This window comes from Diadema antillarum, unplaced genomic scaffold (genome assembly GCF_040938485.1).
Source record: "Diadema antillarum isolate AM-2024a unplaced genomic scaffold, OU_Dant_1.0 seq00000746_RagTag, whole genome shotgun sequence".
Taxonomy (NCBI): Eukaryota; Metazoa; Echinodermata; class Echinoidea; order Diadematoida; family Diadematidae; genus Diadema; species Diadema antillarum.
Genome location: NW_027271643.1, coordinates 109,238 through 131,990, shown reverse-complemented (window position 1 = coordinate 131,990; position 22,753 = coordinate 109,238). Strand labels below are relative to the sequence as shown.

Genomic DNA, 22,753 nt, shown 5'->3' with positions numbered 1-22,753 from the left:
ACTGTACTACACTCATTGCTGACACTCATGAGGAGCCCACCAGTATAGTTCTCTCAGTCTCAGAAATGTGTGTTTACATTGTATTTACTTGCATACAATGTACATCTCATTGGAATGTGGAGTAACATCAGATGTGGCTGCCTTCATTTGTGTATTGTTTTTACAGCTCAATTAAAATCCCACTTTGGATGTGTTTCTTCTTTTTTATCATTGTCAAGTTGTCCTACTAGAGGATGAAGTGCTCTCATGCAAAAACCTCCATTTCCACAAGATTTCTTGAGCTTATGGCATTCATTATTTGTTGATGTACCAATGTATTTGATATTGAATGCTACCTGTTTAAATAATTCAGTATCCACTAGTGAGGCCAAACATACAATATGCCAATACATATGCATGGATATATACACACACATGGTTGAAAGTCTTGTAATGTGTCTAAAATAAACTATAAAGAGTAAATGCCTTTTTTTTTGGCTGCTGGCTCTCGGCCAGGAGAGCTTTGGTAAACAACAAAGTAAAATTTTACAGAGTTCTACCCCAAGTGTCGGAAAAATCTGAAGAAAAAAAAATCATGGTCATGTTTTACGAGAGTGTTTGTGAAAATTGTGTTGTAGAAACATAGGGAAAAGTTTCTAGTACATATCATGCATTTTATGTTTTAACTGCCTTATCCAACTATTGTTCTAAAGTGATTGTTGTGTGCCCGAGATTGCATTTTGAAAGTTTGATTTGTCAGAAGGATAAATGATCCAATGATGTTTTATTCATCACAGTATTATTTTAATTTCTGTGGTGTGGATCAAACTCTATTTTTCACCCTTGTTTTAAGGTGGAACTCCAGCTATGTGGCATAATGCTGTGCATTTTATTTTAAGCACCTATAAACAAAGACATGCTTTCTTTCAGTATTGTTCTGCTACAACACGAAGTTCTTTTTTTTTTCTTTTTTTTTACATTGATGTAATGCACATACGTCCCTATGGGATGCATAATACAATGTATGTAGGTAGTGTCTTGCTCTGTGCCATCATGGAAGGGAGGGGAGTGGGCAGAGAAAGTGAGAGAGGCAGCAAGTTTGAGGGTGGGAAGGATGTGAAATGTCGTCATTCAGGGCTTCCATCTATTTGTGGCTGCAAGAATTGTGCTGCAGAACGTATGTGCTGTGAGACATACAGTGTACAAAGATTGTAGATGTGCGTATGTAGACAGCGGATCATAATTTTTGTGTGGTCTTGACACCAGCACTCCTGGTCTATTTTGATCTGAGCCAATTATGAAAGCGTACTGCGCATGATGTGCAGGTCTCCATCCATGAGACGGATAATTTGTGCACAAGTGTACAAAGCTAGACAAGATGTTGCATAATCAGAATTTACTTCTACCACTGGTTCTATTGGATTTAAATCTTCAGGTGCTATTGGATTGGAATCTTTCTGCTGTCATCTCCTTTTCTTTGTCACCAGGAATTTATTTGTATCATGGACTAGCATGTGCAGTAATGGATTGATGCCTTGTAGCCTGCCCTTCTGTCTGTCTGTCTGTCTGTCTGTTTGACAGGCCAATAAATCCTGGCCATGCCCCACAATGGATAAGAAGCAGGTTATTTTTTGTTTTTCTGTTTTGGGGGTCATTCTATCTGAAGGTCTAATCAAAGTTGTACTTTTGAGTGATTTCTGGAGCATTTTTTGTAGTTGAACTTGAGTGAATTGTATAGTGTGTGTTGTATAATGTATGCTCATCCTACAAATTGTATAAAAAAGAGAACTTGGAAACATGTTTAACTGAATGAACCAACAGACTGTATAGCATATAACCAAAAAGCTATATATGTAGGGATACTTTTTTTCCCTAAGGTTGATGAAATGTGCCATTATTTATTTCAATTAAGCATTATACATCTGTATTACAAGTTTATGAAAGCAAAACATGCTGTTGAAAATCCATAAAATCTTGGCTGTGATGAGCGAATACAGGCACACTAGTTTGAGCTTGTCAGTGATAATTACCCGGGGTAGCTTATTGTATGGAGTGGGATGAATCACTTTCTTATCACTTTTGTTTTGGACAATTGTATCTAACTCCTTAGTCATCTCAATTGATTAGTTTAGAAACTGTATAGTGAAAAAAAGTGCTCAACTGAAAAAAAAAAGAAGACCTGTAAGAAATGCCAGCATCAGTGCCTGTTAGACAAAGTCGATCTTTAAGTTGTGATTACATGTACTTCCAAGTTGACTTTAAATGTGATGTTTCTATCATGGGCAGTAAAGTATGCAGTGCAGGTATTCCAACACCCAGTGTAGCACCCTGTTGTGGGCTATGTACAGCATCTGACTCATGCAGCTTCTGGAGTGACTCATAAAGATTCTCTGAAGTCTTGACTTGATATTACATATGTATGAGTGTGGTTCTTGTGGATGGGCAAATATTGGCATTCTTGATTTGCTTTTTCCCCCCCATCTTGCTACTCAGAAAACATGGTGGGTTTGTCTTGCGGTACAATCTGGTCTGTAAAGGGAGGTTCTTTTGATCTCATGCAACAGTTCATCTTTTGTAGTTTTGTTATTGAGTACGAAACCTCTAGCAAAAGAATGAAAAAGTAAATAAAGTTGTATTGAACGGAAACACTCTTTACCAATATGTTGTGATGCATAAGTAAACAGACAGTGATAATGGTTGGCGTTGAGTATTCATATGAATCATGTTTTCCCATATTAATGGTCACCATTGGATAGTCTTTAGCCCCTAGTTTGTTAAAGTAGCCTTTATACAGTAGGTATTTGCTACTTGATCAACATTACAGAGGAGGATACAGTCCTTGCTTGTTTTGTATAAAGTTAAGAGTTGCTGGTTGACTTCTTTGAGTCAGCTACAGGCATAATGCAGTTAGAAACAGTTCATGTCAATAGAGGTGGGCTATAGAGGGTCAATTTTAGGTCATATTTTCAGAACATGCTCATCACACCTTAGTTTGATGACTTTTTGCCTACTGACACCATTTTTGAAAAAAAGAACGATAAAAATGCAAAATCCGGGGGTGCCCTGGCCGAAATCGTAAAAAATCCAAGATGGCCGCCGTTTTGGCTTTAAAAAGACATTTTTGGCTATAACTCGGCTATTTTTTGGTCTATTGTGATGGTTTTGGTGTCTAACCCCATGTTTTAGGGGTCAAGGAAATGGATTATCATGATAATTTTAGTGAAAAAACCTAAGCTTCTACATGAAACTAACCTTTTTCCCATATTTAGGGTTGAATTTCCTTCTCCTTTACCCCTACCCCAATCGCCATTTTTTGCCTTCCCCCCCCCCCCCCCCTTTTTTTAAAGTCATGTTAACTACCATACTTTTAATAACAAGTTCTAGCAATCCATTTTTTTTTCTACCGACAATACAGCAAGAAATATACAAATAACTTACGGTATACATGTATGTGTCATGCCAATACTGATATGTGGCTGGTGCATTCAGAATGCATGGTAACTGTGGAACCAGTATTAGATACTGTATCTGCTTTATAGTGTCCATTAACATTTTGGTCCTAAGACCTTTAACAATATATATAAATAATAACAAATAACTCATTATATATGGTTTACATATGTGTCATGCACATATCGGTATATAATATAGTGTGGCTTGTGCATTCAGGATGCATGGTACATTGTAACAGAAGCCAGTGCTTATACTGTATCTGCTTTGTAGTGCTGATAAACATTTGGTATTCAGACCTGTAGTGCATGACACATATGTAAACCATGTATAATGTAAGTTATTTGTATTTCTTGCTGTATTGTTGCAAGAAAACACCATATTGATAGCTAGAACTTGCTATTAAGAGTATGAAAGTAGTTAACATGACTTGAAAAAAATATGGAAAAAAGTGCAAAAAATGGCGGTTGGGGTAGGGGTAAAGGAGAAGGAATATTTATTATCATATCTATTTATTTATATTGTTAAAGGTCTTAGGACCAAAATGTTAATGGACACTGTAAAGCAGATACAGTACAGTACTGGTTCCACAGTTATCATGCATTCTGAATGCACTAGCCACATGACCAGTATTGGCATGACACGTACATGTATACTGTAAGTTATTTGTATATTTCTTGCTGTATTGTCGGTAGTAAAAAAAAAAAAACAGATTGCTAGAACTTGTTATTACGAGTATGGTAGTTAACATGACTTGAAAAAAATACGGAAAAAAGTGCAAAAAATGGCGGTTGGGGGTAGGGGTAAAGGAGAAGGAAATTTAACCCTAAATATGGGTAAAAGGTTAGTTTCATGTACATAGAAGCTTAGGTTTTACACTAAAACTATCATGATAATCCATTTCTTTGACCCCTAAAACATGGGGTTAGACACCAAAATCATCACAATAGACCAAAAAATAGCCGAGTTATGGCCAAAAATGTCTTTTTAAAGCCGAAACGGCGGCCATCTTGGATTTTTTACGATTTCGGCCGGGGGCACCCTGGATTTTGCATTTTTTTCGTTCTTTTTTTCAAAAATGGTGTCAGTAGGCAAAAAGTCATCAAACTAAGGTGTGATGAGCATGTTCTGAAAATGTCACCCTCTATAGCCCACCTCTAATGTCAATGTTAGAGTGTTGTTTTTTTTAAATAAATGAAAACATAATAATACAAGAGATTTATATTGCTGGAAATATTTTTGATAGTCAAACTCCATATATATTTTTGATCTGGTATTTGATACAAGTGTACTTGTATGTTACTGTAATTTGTAATTTGAGAGCTTGTTATAGTTACAGCATTTCTTATAATGCATTTACAATTTAGCTTGAAAGATGGCATTGTTTTGATATCTTGAAATACATTTTAATGTAAATGACCATTAAATACACATTATCAATTTGCCATAATGATGGGAACAAACTAAGGCAACCATTCCTGGAAATGAATCCTTTTTTCAATACTTAATATTTGCAACTAAAAAAAAAAAAAGAATTAACTATTTTTTCAAAGATATTTCCTTCATAGTATTATAATTGCTTGTGTTATTTAACATTGGTATAGCTATCTACATTTGTGAAAACATTAACTTACTACTGGTGTTCTTTTTTTTTCAAAAAGAAAGAAAGCGGATAGCACAATGTGTGCTTTGTTGATGTAAATCAAGTAGAAAATAAAGGAGAGCAGCAAATGAGAAAAAGGGATTTGATGAAAGTCATATCTCATACGTAGTGGTACTGTAGAAGCTTCTACCATATTCACAATGGTTCTATGGAAGATGGGCAAATTTCTTCTCTCTTAATGTTATGTCAGTTTGTAAAATCATTGGCATGAACACGTTAAAAGTCCAGTTATTTTTGTTCTTAAATTTTAATGATGAAAAAATAAACAGCCCGTAATTGTATATTTGACTATCATTAAGTGGGAACATCATCCCTTTTTGCATGTTCTGAAGAAAAAGAAATCTTGTAGTACATTGAGTGCAATGCTCTGTAGTGAACAGATGGTTGATGATGCAACATTTCCCCTCCTTTTTTCTTTGCTTACTACAGCATACAGCATGAAGTTCCATCTCAGCAAGTGCTGTCCAACAACACAGATGACCCGTGACACCTGGAAGGCATAACTCAGCTTGTCATAATCAGTTGGGGGCTCACCAGACAAAGGGTATTCTTCCATGGACCCCTCTGTCATATCTTCGTCATCTTCAGATTACTCGTACCAGGCTCCAATGGATATCTCCAATGACACCATCGGTCCCATCTTTCCCTCCTCCTTCTCCCCCACCCTCCCACCTCCTGAATGTGGAGTGATGAACTACCACTACAATGTACCTACAGCAATTGTGTGTGGCATCAGCTTCATCTTTGGAATTATCTTTAATTTCTTTGGTAAGTGGTTCTTTTTGTGCAATATTTTAATGTCTTCAGCATTATATGTGAAAGATAACTGCATGGTTGAACATTTTCAAATACGGGTAAGGTGCAAATATCAATGAAAGTGCACATTACAGTGTTATTGAAATAAACATATAAAATTCGCTTTTCTAGCATAATGAAAGAGCACTCGACTAACCGCTTTCAGAAAGCAGGGGGAATAATTGCTACCCTTAACTGAATGTCACAAGTTGATGGAATGTGTAATTTTCATGAAAAAGGAATTTTTGTGGAAGTCTTTTATATTTTCTGTTGTCCACACATACGTCATAACCTAGCTAGTAGTCTCCTCATCCAGCAGTTCCAACACCAAAATTTTAACAATTCTTAACTTTTGCATCAATTGTCTGATTTTCCTCAAACTTTCACTGATATGTTCTACTAATGTTGCTGCTTTCACTCAATCCACATTTCTCTTTGGGTTTGGGTTTCCTTTAAGTGGTTCCTGATTAGCGGGTGAGCACTGTACTGAAATAATGTGCATGCAGGAAGTATCACTGTGTGGGTAATATTAAAATAACTCACAGGAGAGAGAGGAAAGAAAGTGGCAGAGTGATTGGTTAGATCAGAAATCTAGAGGGGCTCAGCAACTGCCATGTGCCTTTGCAAGCAAACTGCCTCCAGCTATGAAGAAAACTTGAAGAGGGACTGACCCCAGTGCATTTTATTTCCAGCAATGCAGTTTGGACTTTAATAGTGAGCATGTTCGTTAGTTTATTCTAAACTATGACCTGCTGATATTGATTTTTATATTCCACATACTAAGAAGGTTGCAATAGGATTGGTCCAGAGCTGATCACGTGATGAAGCGTAGTTTTGCCCATCACATCACCTGGGAAGAAAAGTTCGTTACACTCTATGTTGATAGTCCCTGTTGTTTCGCTGATCTCCACACAGCCCACACAGTCCTAATGCAAGATGAGTACGCGCGAAATAAAAGTGCGTTGCACTGTGGACTATCATGTGACCTAGGTCACTTGATAGTACACAGTGCAACGCACTTTCACTTCGGTGCCGCGCGGTGCGCGCAGCAAATTCATTGTTTTGTCATCTACTCTACGCGCACACGTAGCCAAAAAACCTAAAGACAGCTAAAACGTTTTCAGATGTGGAATAAAACCGGAATTTCTAGGACCCTAGATGTGGAATATAAAGCAAATAATCAACTTTTAGTTTCAGGCAATGAGACAAACTATCACGTCCTCAGCGATCTGAATGTGTATGCTATCTTTCCTCAGCTGCGCTTCGGAAAGATAGCTACATCCAGATCGCCTCGGAAGTGATAGTTTGTCCCATCACCTTCACCAACGTTGATTATTTGCTTACTATACATGTAGACATTGAAAATGATAGGTCTAGACCATTAATTGAATATCACAAAGTTAACATTTTCAATGAAATTTTCCCAGGCAGTGAGTTTTATATGGCTCGTGTACGAGAGATTGCAGTATCCAGGACTCTGCTGTGAATGTATCAAGGATGTGCACATCCTTTTGGACATAGGGCATTGATCCTTAAACATTAAGATTTGTAACGAGAAAGTTATCAATGTTTACTGTATGTTGTGTCACACCAATACAAGTGACCATATCTGTCTTCTGTAAGTAAAATCATGATAGTGTCTAGTTTTCACTTGGTCAACCCTTTGAAAAAGTGCTCCAGGCTTTGATAGTGTGCCACTCCTCAGTGTTTAAATCCCACATGTATTTGATAGCAGCTATCAGCAGGCAGAGCCGGCTTCCTGGTACATACTCCATCCCGTCAGTAGGACGCAACCTGTCTCGGTGATTTAGTTCACTTTCCTGCACATTACCTGTTTGTGCTCTAGCTTCTAGTCTACCTGTGACTCATCAGCTATTGTACAATGTACATGCATGGCTCTCGCCAGTGCCATTTTGTTCAGACTGAGTGGATTCCATCCAGACATTTCCATAGATCAGACATCTCTGCTACACTAATGCATAATACTTACAGAATATGTGATCCATCCCACTTATCCTGGCTGTGTAATTCTTTGGGTTTTTTTTTTTCTTTAATATATCTCCAAAGTAATTCTGTAGATTTCCATGGTAGATACATGGTATGCTGAATAAAGGTGAAGCTTGGTTTTAAACAGCACCATATGGTAAATACTCGGATCACCTAAAAATATGATCTCAAGAAAAGATGCTGAAGAAAAAAGATAATATGATGGCTCATCCCATGCAACTTCATAGATTCAAGCAGTTTGAGAACAATTCACATAGGACACAGAGTTCATTTTTACTTATTTGAAAGGAAGACATTGGGCAATATGTCTCTTTTAGCCAAAAAAAGGAAAGGGAAAAAAAAGAGTTGCCCTTACTTTGGTGGCACTATAATGACAGTATGATTTAGTGCCCAGTGCATTGTGCAAATATGTTACCATGAAATGCATACATACAACATCACATACAAGTTTTAGCTCTTTTGCTCTTGACTCAGTTTCAATGTTTTAATCAACTAGTAATACACCATACTTGTACTTGTGCAGGTAATTGTAGACAAAGGCAGCCGAGGTTCATAGTATAACAAATGAAATAATGTACTGTAACTCATACTATGCAGTAAACGAAGGCAGCCTAGGTTTATAGTATAACAAATGAAATAATGTAACTCAGACTATGCGGGGAATAATTTCTTCTTCTTGAAATTGAATAGCACTTTTTAGTTGATAGACATACTTTATATTTTGAACAAAATGGTATACAGTTCCACGCAGTGAAATTGCTACCCAAGTAACATTTTGTATAGCAGTCATATCCAATCTCATCGCCATATGCAATACCAGGAAAATTGTTCCGTGCTATGTTACAGTTATCATGTCTCTCAGCCATTAGTACAGTGCTGTTGGCCACTTTCATTGTGCTATTGATAGATACACATTGTCTTAAAGTACTAAGTAGTCTTGGAAACACACAGTAGACTTGCCTTGTTGGTTCTTCTTGGTGACTCATGATTCTTTCTAGACAGTAGGGGAAAGAAGAATGGATCAGAAATTTGTGTTGCCTTGTTTTATGTCTGCAGTAACACTTGTGTTTTCAGACCTTCATTTGTTTTTAAACTTTGATGAATTAACTACTAAGGAAGGAATAAGTTCAAAGCTACCTTTTTTAACAAGGTAATTAATCTTTTTCTGCCAAGGTAGGATGTTTTTGAATATATTCATTAAAGAAGGAAACATTTTTGCAGCGAGCATTTCAACCTACTCTTGTAGCAAACAAACATCAGATGTTATAATGTTCTCATAATTGAGATCATACATGTACCCCCACCCAACCCCAAAAGAAAAGAAAAAATGTGACTAGTAAATGAAAAAAAAAAGTATGTGTACATGTATATTATCCCCTGTATACTGGTCGTGCTTAATTGTACGCAGTAATTTTGCTGGAGGTAACGCATGTCTCTTGTATGTACAGTATAGGAATGAATTGCATATTTACAAGCAATAGCAATATCCACAGCAACAGACTGAAAAGTGACAAGACGTACAGTACAGCTTTTAAACCCATATAAGCAACCTGTGATACAAAGCATGGATGACTCATGACATAGAATTCAAACAATTACTGGTAAATAGCCATTGTAGGTGCCTTGTTTTGCTTCAAGGGTGATATATTGACATGAAAGCATAGCATCATGATTCATTGTGTTGAATGTGCAATGTACACAAGAATAGAGCAGACAGTCGCCAAATAATAATTGTTGCACATACAGTAACTGTACAAAACTGTACATGGGAACTTGAGGAGCCCCTAGAAAGACCAGGGTGTACATTTAGGTGTATATTATGATGTAATTTGAATGTCTTGTACTGTGTCATAAACAAACTGAGGGTATTTACAAACTTATCTAGGCAGTACCAAAGACAAAAATAAAAGTTCATACACAATGGTATATCTAAAATCATATGAATGATAATTATTTCTTGGCGGAAGGTCTTACTGGTTTTGGGTGTTGAATGTTTCAGAAGTATACATGTAGGGGTAATTGGGAATCAGAATTAGGGCTGTTACTGTGATGGCATTAATGCAATACATTGCATAATGCTATTTTTACCATTAATCTTTAACATTGAAATGAGAAATCTAAAGTTAAAGAAATCATGCTTGAAAACATGTTCAAAAGAGACTAATTTTCAGTCTCTTTCTATGGATTTTTTTTTTTTTTTTTAGGTCTATAAACATGATTGCAGAATTTTTTCAAATTTCACCTCCAAAACATTTGTCATCAAAGTACGTTGTACATGTTTGTTGTTGTTGTTGTTTTGTACAGCTGAGTATTGTACTCAGCACATCTCATGAATGTCAGCATATCTCATAATGACATTTAGATGTCAAGTTTAATGTGACCATTGTTAATATTGAATGTCTTCTCATTCATTTACAGGGAGCAAGAACAATAATGTTTATTTATGTGATAGCAAAACTTTGCAGTTTGACAGTTCATTTATAATATTCCAGTAAATCACTGTTGTTTAATGAAGATGTGCGCATGAATGACATGTACTTTAAACATTTCAGTAATGACCATGATGTGTACTGGATGCTTTATAACTCAAAATTACTTTCAACAAAATACAAAATATGTATTCTACTAACCTAGCGTCTTTGATGTTTTCAATGAGAATGTTAAATAGTGCTCTTTGCTGATATTTTCACAAGTCAATTAGTTTAAAGCGTTTAATTTTGAACATTATGAAGTTATGCTTGAAAAGGGAGTGATAATTTGTACATATTGAACACAGGTATGATAGTCAATGATCAATGCTCAACTCATTATCATTGTATGTTTATAAAGGTTGTCTTCTTAATTCATTGTCGTTGTAAGGGTAATGCTATCTTGGAAACTATTCCTACAGCTTGGGGTTGCATGTAATTTTCAGCTAATGGAAGATGGGTAAGAGGGAGTGAAAAGCATGAGAGTCTTCATCCATCTTTTCTGATTCTTAATTCAATACCGAAAGTCTTCATTCATTCACGTTTGCTGATTCCTAAATTCAATACCTGAAGCATGAAATTTGAGCATAGCACCAACCCGAGGCATCACGCATAAAATTGAGCATGGCGCTTGACGTCATAGAACACCTGTGTCCCCAGTCCTTCGAGGGGTAGGTCAGTATCCCTTCTATGATTTCTGAATATGATGCATATCCTCTGTGAATGCATAATTCATGATTTTAGACTACAACATGATATCTTTTTTTATATCAGGATATGATACATATCTTTATCTTTTAGCTCTGTATACTTTGATACCTGCAATGCAGAGTAAAATTCCCTTTATACACAGCTAGAATTTTGATACACAGTGAAAGCCTCTTCATTGTGTAGCTGTGTATTGTTGTTGGCATTTTATGTGTTGATATGGGATCTAATTGTGTACATACATAGGATACTGGACAAGTTGACCTGCACAAATCCTTATCTGTAGTCATATCAGTCCACACTTACAAGGAATCAGCTTTCATGACATGTACAAAATTTACATCACAGAATTAGTTCAGTCCTCGGACCTAAAGTTTTATTCAAAGCTTTACTATTTGTAACCCATTGCTACTGACTGATATAATTCCGATTGCTTATCTAGAGTTAGGAAAACTATTAGAGAAGCTCACTGCCAAAAAGAAGTAGGGGCTTTAGTATTATGATTACTTCCTGTTCAAATTTCAGATATATACAAAATTGTTTTTAAATTGGAAACATTTATTGGTATTTTGATTCTGAAGCATGTTAATTTGAGCTACAACTACAAATATGTATGAATGCCTGATCCCAGCAAGCTTACAGTAACTACTTCTGAACATTAGAGCTATTTTTTTGAAACCATTTCAAAGAGTCTAGTTGTTTTTAGTGCAATGAAAGGTTGTTGTAATTTGAATTTCATATTGTTTGAAAGCTTCTGCAGTCTAGAAAACTTGAAATACTTATTATATAACAACACTGTTATGTGACTATCACTATCAAGTATTGTGGATCACAGTTTATATTTTTCCTTTAACAGATGATTCAAAGGGCTATCTTTATAGCACATATTCTTGATGCCATCAATAATGAACTCTCCGTCTGACATATTACAAACATAGATCCAGTGCAATAAAAATCTGAATTTACCCTTCCCCTTGCAGGGCAATCATGTTTGAGGAGCTTACAGTGCAATCACCAAGCAATAATATGACTCTAATGCTCTTTGCTCGCCATACATGAAACCACACTTCTGAGAGATAGTGTTGCAATACACATTACTGCATAAGATTTGATTGGTATATTGAAGTGTCAAGTGGCTAGCATGCCCTTCTCATATGCCAATCCCCTCTTTCTTGCCCCACCCAACATTCTTCAGTACACAGCTGTGCAATCCCTACAACCTAATCAGGCAACATGGGATTGTGAGAAGCATGTTCCTTAATCACAAACCCACATACACCTGGTATCTTATTTACAAGTGTCATTATTGCAATTAGCAAGCAATATTTTAATCCAAGCTGTGGATTATGCCCAAGTTGACCTCTGTTTTTGGTTAAGAGAGATGAAACCAGTCAGGGACTGTACATTGCCTTCATAAACTCTACATGCTGGTTTACTTGTCATCATGTAGACTTCAATAAACTTCCAATTTACAGTTTAAATGTAATTAATGATATGTTTCTGCCCTTTTATCGATGTGCACATCACTTGATTTTCCTGCAGAAGTTCCTTGGAAAAGAAAAAAAAAATGGTTTTAGACATATTTCTAAGAATGTTTTCAGGACAGTAGAATATTTCTCCTCAAAATTTGAATTGTCACTGCAAGTGACAAAGTGATTATGGTATAGTAACTTACATGTGTAGGTGTCATATGTTGTATTAAACCATTGATACAATAATGATTCTATTTCAACAGGATAATATTCCCTTTTGCCTAGAGAGACTGAATTCGAGATGTGAATTGAATTACTGTGAAAAATGTATGTCACCTCAGAAAGGGATAGAGTGTCTGCATCACGACATAACAATTAGCATTGAAAGTTGAGCCTTTTGAAATACTGAAGTTCAAAGGATAAGACAACAGGCCATCTTATAAAGCTTATGGTTGTATGTTTTACACACTTAATACATTCATCTACAAATTACACCAAACCTGACCTACTGGAGCAAAATATGAACTATCTATTCCTACCAAATTCAAACAAATGCATTTTTGATATTGTGATTTTTGAAAATAATTTTTTCTATGGTTGAATTGTAAATAGAACTCATGATGTATGTCTAATCAATCATACTATCAAACTGTTGTATAATTTAGCTAAAGGTAAGACACTGAAATCTACTTGGTGATCTAATTTGCAAATTTACTTCATGCAGTGCGTGGAGGATATACCCAAACAATTGCAATTCAGTGAACTATGTTTTGTATGGCAAAATACAGGATGCTGTTCATTTCCCTCTTTTATGACCTGGGCAAGTCCAGCGTCACGGACATTACATTTCAGACATTTTTTGACACTTTATGAGGTTAGTTTTAAAAGAGAAAACATTTATTTGAAGCTAATACTTGGTGATCACACACCACTCATCTAGATAAAACAACACTGTGAATATAAGAAAAAAATATACAATCGTTGTTTAATTATGCCAGAAAATGTTGTGCGTCACGGACATTACATTTTTCGGACTCAACTCTTTACATGCCAACAAATAGTTTACAAACTCTGTGAGTTTAATCATCTTAATAAGACATTTTTCCTTTACAATGAATGTTTTGATATTGCTGTAACATATTTCAAACAAATTTAAATTAAAAAGTGTTTCAAATGACAATGATGGAAAGAAATCTGGCGTCACGGACATTACATTTTGAGCGTCACGGACATTACACTTTTGTCCACTTGTTAAAAACTGAAATTAAGGTTAGTGAAAAACTATTTTTTTATGCTTTTTCTGAAGCAAAAGGACTGTAGGGTACATAAAGATACTTTTTAGTCCATTCTGTGAAATAAACAATGTTTTTCAGTTTCCATGGCAACAATAAACAACTCAATATTATTTAATAAAAGTATATAGATATGGTAAAATTAAAGTATTTCACAATTTAGACTATTCTACATGGTATGTCTTCTACAATCATCTAAGAATACATAAACACTGTCATTGAAGCAATCCCTAAAACTTAAACTGAAAAGAAAACTCAAAGAGAAAAGTCTTAAAACGTCACGGACATTACAATCTTATGCACTTTGAAAATATATGAAATATCAGTCAGTTACTTACTTTCTTTTTCTTTTGTTTTCATGTTTTCTCATTTTTTAAAACATACAATGGCATGAAATAAATCATGTCAGCTTTAAATAATTTCTCTGAAATATTTATGTCTTCTCTTTTCACCTTCCAAGGTAAAAATAAACATGTTATATGAATGATGCAATGTAATAATACAAAAATGAAATGATATCAAACAATGGCTCAATACTGACAAATGAAACAATCTTCATAAGTAAATCATAACATGAAGAATATATAATCAGTAATATTGATATTTATCTCTGATATTCGAATGATATTGATGATACAATGTACAACTTTTTGTCCCCGCCGAACGAGTTCGAGCAGGGGACTATGAAACGGGCTCCGTACGTGTGTGTGTCCGTGTGTCCGTCCGTCCGTGTGTCCGTGTGTCCGTGTGTCCGTCCGTGTGCGTCCGTGTGTGATCAAAATCTTCAATTTGCTACTTCTCTGTCATTTATGAGCCAATTTTGATTCTGTTTGCTTTATATGATAGCACTACATGGGAGCTTTGAAACTTCTACACAGAATTTCAGTTGTGACCTTTGACCTTGACCTTTGACCTATATTGTACATTTTGCAACAAAATGCTACTCCTTCGCCATTTCTAACCCGATTTCGATTCCTGTTGCTTTATGTGATGGCACTAGGTGAGGGCTTCAAAACTTCTACACAGAATTTTGACCTTTGACTTCTTTGACCTTTGACCTTGATTTTTGACCTGTATTGTACATTTTGCTACAAAATGCTACTCCTTCGCCATTTCTAACCCGATTTCGATTCCGTTTGCTTTATGTGATGGCACTAGGTGAGGGCTTCAAAACTTCTACACAGAATTTTGACCTTTGACTTCTTTGACCTTTGACCTTGATTTTTTGACCTATATTGTACATTTTGCTACAAAATGCTACTCCTTCGCCATTTCTAACCCGATTTCGATTCCGTTTGCTTTATGTGATGGCACTAGGTGAGGGCTTCAACACTTCTACACAGAATTTTGACCTTTGACTTCTTTGACCTTTGACCTTGATTTTTTGACCTGTATTGTACATTTTGCTACAAAATGCTACTCCTTCGCCATTTCTAACCCGATTTCGATTCCGTTTGCTTTATGTGATGGCACTAGGTGAGGGCTTCAACACTTCTACACAGAATTTTGACCTTTGACTTCTTTGACCTTTGACCTTGATTTTTTACCTATATTGCACATTTTGTTACAAAATGCTACTTCCGGCGGGGACATATATTACGCACCGCGTAATTTCTACTTTTCCTTGTTTATATATGCATAGGAACAAGCCTATGGATGTTACAGATATTACACCTTTGATGAACCTTGAACATAATAAATGATTAACTTTTTGTTTAGTTCTTTCTGCTGACATCTTTTTTGTATGAGCTAGCTGTACAACATATAGCATTTCTTTGATACATGATTTTCTTTAAGTGGCAATAATAAACATGAATGTACAATCATGGTACAATACAGACTAATTTAAGTGGTTCATTATACCACAAAATTAAGTACAGTTAAGAGAACACATAACCAAAGCAAAAAATGCCTAGATGCAATTCTTATACAGGGTAGATTGTGAGCTACTGCTACTGCTATTTTGTAAAAAAGTTTAGTTATTCAGCTTCAAAGTTTTGTTTAAAGGAACATCTATTTCGATTGTCCATTGTTAAATAGAGAAGACAGACACTCAATTATCTGTGTCTTCTCGATGAAAGACTCTTCTTCATTGCTATAGACGAACAGATTAGATGTACCCTGTCTTTTCATGAATGTAACAGTACATCCATCTCCATGAACTGCAGTGATTTGAGCTACAAAATATTTCACTGACTTTTTGGTTAAGAACTTGACTCAAACGAACGACCCAACTGCAGGTTGGTGAGATAATGAAAGTAGAAACAAATTAAAGGCAAGGGTAAAGATTTGATGAACAAGGTATTACCCCCCCCCCCACCCACACACACACATACATGTACCTGCCCCCCCCCCCACACACACACACACATTCACACTAACAAAGAAAGATTACAGGCAATATTAGAAAACTTCATCATTATTTACAGGTATTTCTAAATTTTTCATACTTCGTAATGTCCGTGACGTCTATGGGATTTATAACATTGTAATGTCCGTGACGCATTTTACTGGAAAAGTATTCTTGTGTTTCAAAACTTAATTGATAGTCTTGTGTAACAGATTGATTGATAATCAGAAAACATTGTTTAATTACAAAACTTCAGCATTTTTAGCTCACCTGAGCCAAAGGCTCAAGTGAGCTATTGCGATCGCCCTTCGTCCGGCGTCCGTCGTGCGTCGTCCGTCGTCCGTCGTCCGTCGTCCGTCGTGCGTCGTGCGTAAACTTTTTACATTTTCATCTTCTTCTTGAAAACCCCAAGACCGATTTTCATCAAATTTGGCAGGTAGCATCCCTAGGGGGTTAGGAACTCAATTTGTTAAAATGGTCACCATGCCCCACCCAGGGGGCCCCCAGGGGGGCCCAAACCCCCCAAAATTAAGGAATCTGTAAAAATCTTCTTCTCTAGAACCAGAAGTGATAGAGCTAAGTTAATAATATGAGTTAGTACATTGATGACTGTAGTTTCAAGTTTGTTCATGGCAGAATCAGGGGTGCCCCCCTTTGGACCCAGGGGGGGGGGGGGTGGGGGTGAGGAGGGGTCCTAATGGGGCCTAAATTGTACATTTTTATCTTCTTCTTGAGAACCCCATGACCCATTTTCACCAAACTTGGCAGGTAGCATCCCTAGGGGGTTAGGAACTCAATTTGTTAAAATGGTCACCATGCCCCACCCAGGGGGCCCCCAGGGGGGCCCAAACCCCCCAAAATTAAGGAATCTGTAAAAATCTTCTTCTCTAGAACCAGAAGTGATAGAGCTAAGTTAATAATATGAGTTAGTACATTGATGACTGTAGTTTCAAGTTTGTTCATGGCAGAATCAGGGGTGCCCCCCTTGGGACCCAGGGGAGGGGGGTGGGGAAGGGTTCTAATGGGGCCTAAATTGTACATTTTCATCTTCTTCTTGAGAACTCCATGACCCATTTTCACCAAACTTGGCAGGTAGCATCCCTAGGGGGTTAGGAACTCCATTTGTTAAAATGGGCACCATGACCCACCCAGGGGGCCCCCAGGGGGCCCAAACCCCCCAAAATTAAGGAATCCGCAAAAATCTTCTTCTCTAGAACCAGAAGTGATAGAGCTAGGTTAATACTATGAGTTAGCACATTGATGACTGTAGTTTCAAGTTTGTTCATGGCAGAATCAGGGGTGCCCCCCTTTGGACCCAGGGGGGGGGGGGGTGGGGGTGAGGAGGGGTCCTAATGGGGCCTAAATTGTACATTTTTATCTTCTTCTTGAGAACCCCATGACCCATTTTCACCAAACTTGGCAGGTAGCATCCCTAGGGGGTTAGGATCTCAATTTGTTAAAATGTGCACCATGCCCTGCCCAGGGGGCCCCCAGGGGGCCCAAACCCCCCAAATGAAGGAATCTTTAAAAATCTTCTCTAGAATCAGAAGTTATAGAGCTGAGATAATACTATGAGTGAGTACAGTAATGACTGTAGTTTCAAGTTTGTTCATAGGAGATCCAGGGGTGCCCCTCTTGGGGGTGGGGGGGGGGTGGTTGGAAGGGTCCAAATGGAGGCCTGAATTGTACATTTTCATCTTCTTCCTGAAAACCTCATGATGGATTTTTGTCAAACTTGGCAGGTAGCATCCCTAGGTGGTCAGGATCTCAATTTATCAAACTGGGCACCATGCCCCACCCAGAGGGCCCCAGGGGGCCCCAATTCCCCCAAATTAAGGAATCTTGAAAAAATTGGGCCCTTATTGTACATTTTCATCTTCCACTTGAGAATGCCTCGTCAAATTTTGGTAGAGCTGTGAATAATTTAGATTAGTGACTGCGTGAAAGGTGAACTTGCGATACTCAGGTGAGCGCTAGACCCGCGGGTCTCTTGTTTAAAAAGTATTTCTAAATTTTTCATACTTAGTAATGTCCGTGACGTCTATGGGATTTATAACATTGTAATGTCCGTGACGCATTTTACTGGAAAAGTATTCGTGTGTTTCAAAATTTAATTTGTAATCTTGTGTAACACCATATTCTAGCTTTGCAAACCAAATTTTAACTTACAATTTTAACTTGGATCAATTTTAATCTCTGTACAAAAACTTTTATACCTAAAACGTCACGGACATTACACTTTCAAAAAGGTAGAAATCACCAAATTTCAATACGCTGTGATTTTCTTAATATAATATATTTTTGAAAAATTCTTTTTGTTTCATTTAGTGCATTCCATGGACAGTAGAAAAAAAATAAAATGCAGACAAGATGGGCTTAAACATTCTAATTTTTTTATCTAAATATAGGCTTTTCTGAATGCTTTGAACATAAATTCAGTTAAAGTCTGTGAAATTTATTTTTTCACCCTGAGGTAACTTTTTTCATGGACTTGCCCACCTGTCTTATGTCAAATATTTCCAAACACTAAGGTGCTTTTCTGTCAGTAAGAGAGGTTTCTAAACCAATCATCATATGAATACCTGCTGTTCATGAATGATCAAACTGAAATGAATGTTGTTTTTCCATTGAATTAGATTTTTAGGCTGCATCTCGTGTTTTGTATTATGTAATAAGACACAATTCAAATCCAAAGCCTACTACATGTATTTTAAAAAAGGTTTCATGTTTCTTGTTTTGTTCTTCTCAGGATACCGCTGCTTCAAGGCCATTATGTTCTTGGTGGGCTTCATCCTAGCCTCAGTGGTCTCCTTCCTCATCTGCCAGGAACAGAGCAGCCTAGCAACAGGAGCCAATGCTGGTATTGCCCTCTCCGTGGGCCTGTTATGTGGTCTGATCACCATGCTGATCCAGGTTATAGGCCTCTTCATGACAGGGGTGCACATGGGGCTCTTCCTTGCTATTGTTGTATTGATCATTTTGGAACAGTTTATCCATGTGGACCAGCTCCTGGTGACCATCGGCATTGCTTTTGGGCTTGGCGTCATCTTTGGTCTCCTCACGCTCAAATTCCAGAGAACGTTTGTCATTCTTGCCACGTCTCTGATTGGTGGCGCCATTGTGGCCACATGCACGGACTATTACCTGGAATTATTTCGGATGGTGAACTACGTCTACGATCGCTTTCGGTTGGCAGAATCCCTGCATCCTTGCTGGTATAGCTGGCTTATATTGGCACTCTGGCCGTTCGTGTCACTTGTAGGAATCATCATTCAGTTCAAGGTTACTGCAAAAGGATTTAACCATAAACAAGGTGAGTTTTGAGAAGGGTAATTTCCCATTACTAACAGGTGTTCAGTCACACACAAAAAAATTATACTAAAACGGTATAGCTATACGATAAATTTATACATCTGAATGCTGACTAATGAAACGACGTATAACGAAACGACGGTCAGAGCATCGTTTTAAACTAAAACTTGATAACGAATCAGCATATAAACTGGCGTGCATCTGAACATGGGGTTAAACTTAGCTGATGTCAGTTTCTTCTGGAGAGTCAATTTAATGGTGTAGCCACATGAAGTAGCTAATGCCTTCCGTATTGATGTTCTAAAGATGGAAAACAGGAATTGGTAGGTAAGGAATATATATTTCACGTAATGGAGAAAAAGCAGAACTAGCAGTGGCATTCCAATGTAGAAGGTAATTATGTTAAATTGTATTCATTAGCATGTAGCATTTTGAAGTAAGGGGGCCATAGCCTCCTAATAAGCACTACACTTTATATTGGATCGCATCCACAACAGAATAGGATACAAACCAAGTTAAGCCACCATGTTCTAGTCTTAGTTCTGCTGCTCGATGCTGGCTGCAGAATGTATTGTACATGTGCTGTGTAGCTTTCCTTACACAACTCACTTACAATAAGTACCTCCACATTATGGCATGAAAATCACCCTGTATCAGCCAGGGTGGAAGAGTACAATACTGTAAAAGTGGAAATTTTCGTGGCGTTGAAATTTTCGCGCATTTCGCGCTGCCTGAAACCAGCGCGAAAATAAAAGCACATGAATATTTTTGCATGCCATACATGTATGTTCCAGTGGTTGATGTCTTGATTCCGCGGAATTAAAAACACGCGAAACTCTTCTCACCCGGCCAAGCGCGAAAAATTAGTCGTGCGAAAATATCCACCTCTACAGTACCAGAGAGTTTGTGAATTGCAGTACACGTATGTTGTTTCATCAGGAAACCATTGATACACATGAAAGGTTGGTCATGAATGTGTATGTACATAGAGTACATGTATGTACCTTTTTTTCCAAACACTAACCTCATGTTGTCTATTTTGCACTATGCATTCAATCACTAATAGTCATCTCAGTTTAGAGAGTCAGTACAATCCAATGTTTTTATTAATTAATTTATTTATTATTATTATTATTATTATTATTATTATTATTATTATTATTATCATTACTACATGCATATTGTGCATGCTGCCATGTCAAAGTTTGGGTGGAATTTATGTTAACAGTTCAAAGTAGCTATATAAAGGAAAAAGATGGATGGATGGAGGGAGAGAAGGAGAGATAATGAGAAATGGAACATGTACATTTTATCAGGAAACATTCTTATGAATGAAGGTTTAAATCACAATTTTAAATCACAATACAGCAGAGGGAACCTATACTGCTCTAAGTACCCTCCCACTTTTTTTATACCCCCGCCAAACGAAGTTTGAAGGGGGTATATAGGAATCAGCGGACGGTCGGGCGGTCGGGCGGGCGGTCGGGCGGTCGGGCGGTCGGGCGGTCGGTCCGTTGCAAATCTTGCGTCGCGAACTACTTCCTCAGTTTTCAACCGATTCCCATAAAACTTGGCACAGATGTGTGCCTTGGGTTGTAGATGTGCAAGACGTATTTTTTGACAGTACCCAAAAGTACGTTGCCATGGTAACGGCATATTATGGGCAAAAATGGGTACAAATCTTGCGTCGCGAACTCCTCCCACAGTTTTTGATCAATTTTTATGAAATTAGGTACAGATGTTCATCTGAATATGTTAATGTGCAAGACACATATTTCCGCAGTGGCAAAAAGTGCGTTGCCATGGTAACGGCATGTTATTGGTAAAATATAGGGCAAAATGCTTCATGGCAAAACTGCTTCATCAGTGTTCTTCCAATTCTCATGGAATTCATATTGAATGTTTGTCTTAGGATATAGGTCAGCATGACACATTTCTTGACAGTGACAAAAAGTATGTTGCCATGGTAACAGCTCACATATTATGAGCCAAAATGATGGAAAATTTTGTGTTGCAAACTACTTCCTCAGTTTTTGCCCAATTTCCATGAAACTTGGTACAGATGTGTGCCTTTGGTTGTAGATGTGCAAGACGCATTTTTCGACAGTACCCGAAAGTACGTTGCCATGGTAACGGCATATTAATGGCAGAAGATCAAGGAAAGATCTTGCGGATTTAACTACTTCCTCAGTTTTTTGACCAAAGCTTATGAAATGTTGTTTTGACCAAAGCTTATGAAATGTTGTTTGGCGGGGGTATAACCAGTCGCTGTAGCGACATTTCTAGTTTCCATCAGCAGATAATGTGACTTGTCACTTTAATGAGGAAGATGATTGTATACTACCCATTTGCAAAGCAATAAAGTCTGAAAATGGCCTGGTGCAATATGTATGTCTTTGGTATTGAGCATTTTTACCAGGGAAATGATCCCTGTGCTCTCAGAATAATCTACCTGACAGCATTGTATGTTGGATATGGTTGGCAGTGCAAATTTGTATTTGAGTTGAATCATAATTGTTTGAAATCCAACTCAATATTCTGTGTACCAAAGATTGGTTCTGAGAAGGTGAACTGAATAAATAGTTGGAAATGTTTTTATTTGCATGCAGTCTAATTACTGTATGTAGTTTACAGGTGATGTACAAATGTATGAAGGAAATAAGATATTTCATCCTTCAAATGAATAAAAAGAAAAGTTCACTGGTTATATATGATCAGGACAACATGTTATTTTTAAGTACAAAGTGAAAGTGACAGATATGCAAGGAATTACATGTAAGGATTAAACAATAGCTGTTTTTAGAGACAACATAATGATGTACATTATTGCTGTCCTAAAGGGTGTGAAATATTAATGCTTTCATATCAGTGCTTTGTCTGATGATGCTGGTGAGCTGTAATTTTTTTTTTCAACGAATTTTGCTTCACTTGATTAAAGGGATCGTATAGTTGAGACCTAACTTCATGTTTCTTACATTTTTTTTTTGTGAGATGAGAAACCTCTTTACATGAAATATGAAAGAAGCATGTAATTCCATTGCAAGTGGCATTCAGTGTTTATTGGCTGAAAGTTGGGTTTGAAATTGCTGAGATCTCCAAAACAGAGCAATCCTTATAAAAGGTGGGACCCACCTATTATTAGGATCGCTTTGTTTACTTTGTTTAATGTCTCGGCCATTCCAAAACCGATTTTCATTTCATAAACTTTGAATTCCTTATAGAATGGTATGCTCTGTATTATTTCAAAAGTGGTTTCT

General features: G+C 37.0%; 1 protein-coding gene across 1 annotated transcript in view; it reads left to right on the top strand.

Moving 5' to 3' along the window:
• The window catches only part of LOC139738487 (transmembrane protein 198-like), a 77,815-nt gene that overhangs the window by 40,155 nt on the left and 14,907 nt on the right, over nt 1–22,753 (top strand). The window contains exons 2-3 of the mRNA XM_071649115.1: nt 5,522–5,860; nt 18,934–19,497. Of these exons, the coding sequence (XP_071505216.1) occupies nt 5,647–5,860; nt 18,934–19,497 (778 nt within the window). The 5' untranslated portion in view covers nt 5,522–5,646. The remainder of the gene's footprint in view (nt 1–5,521; nt 5,861–18,933; nt 19,498–22,753) is intronic.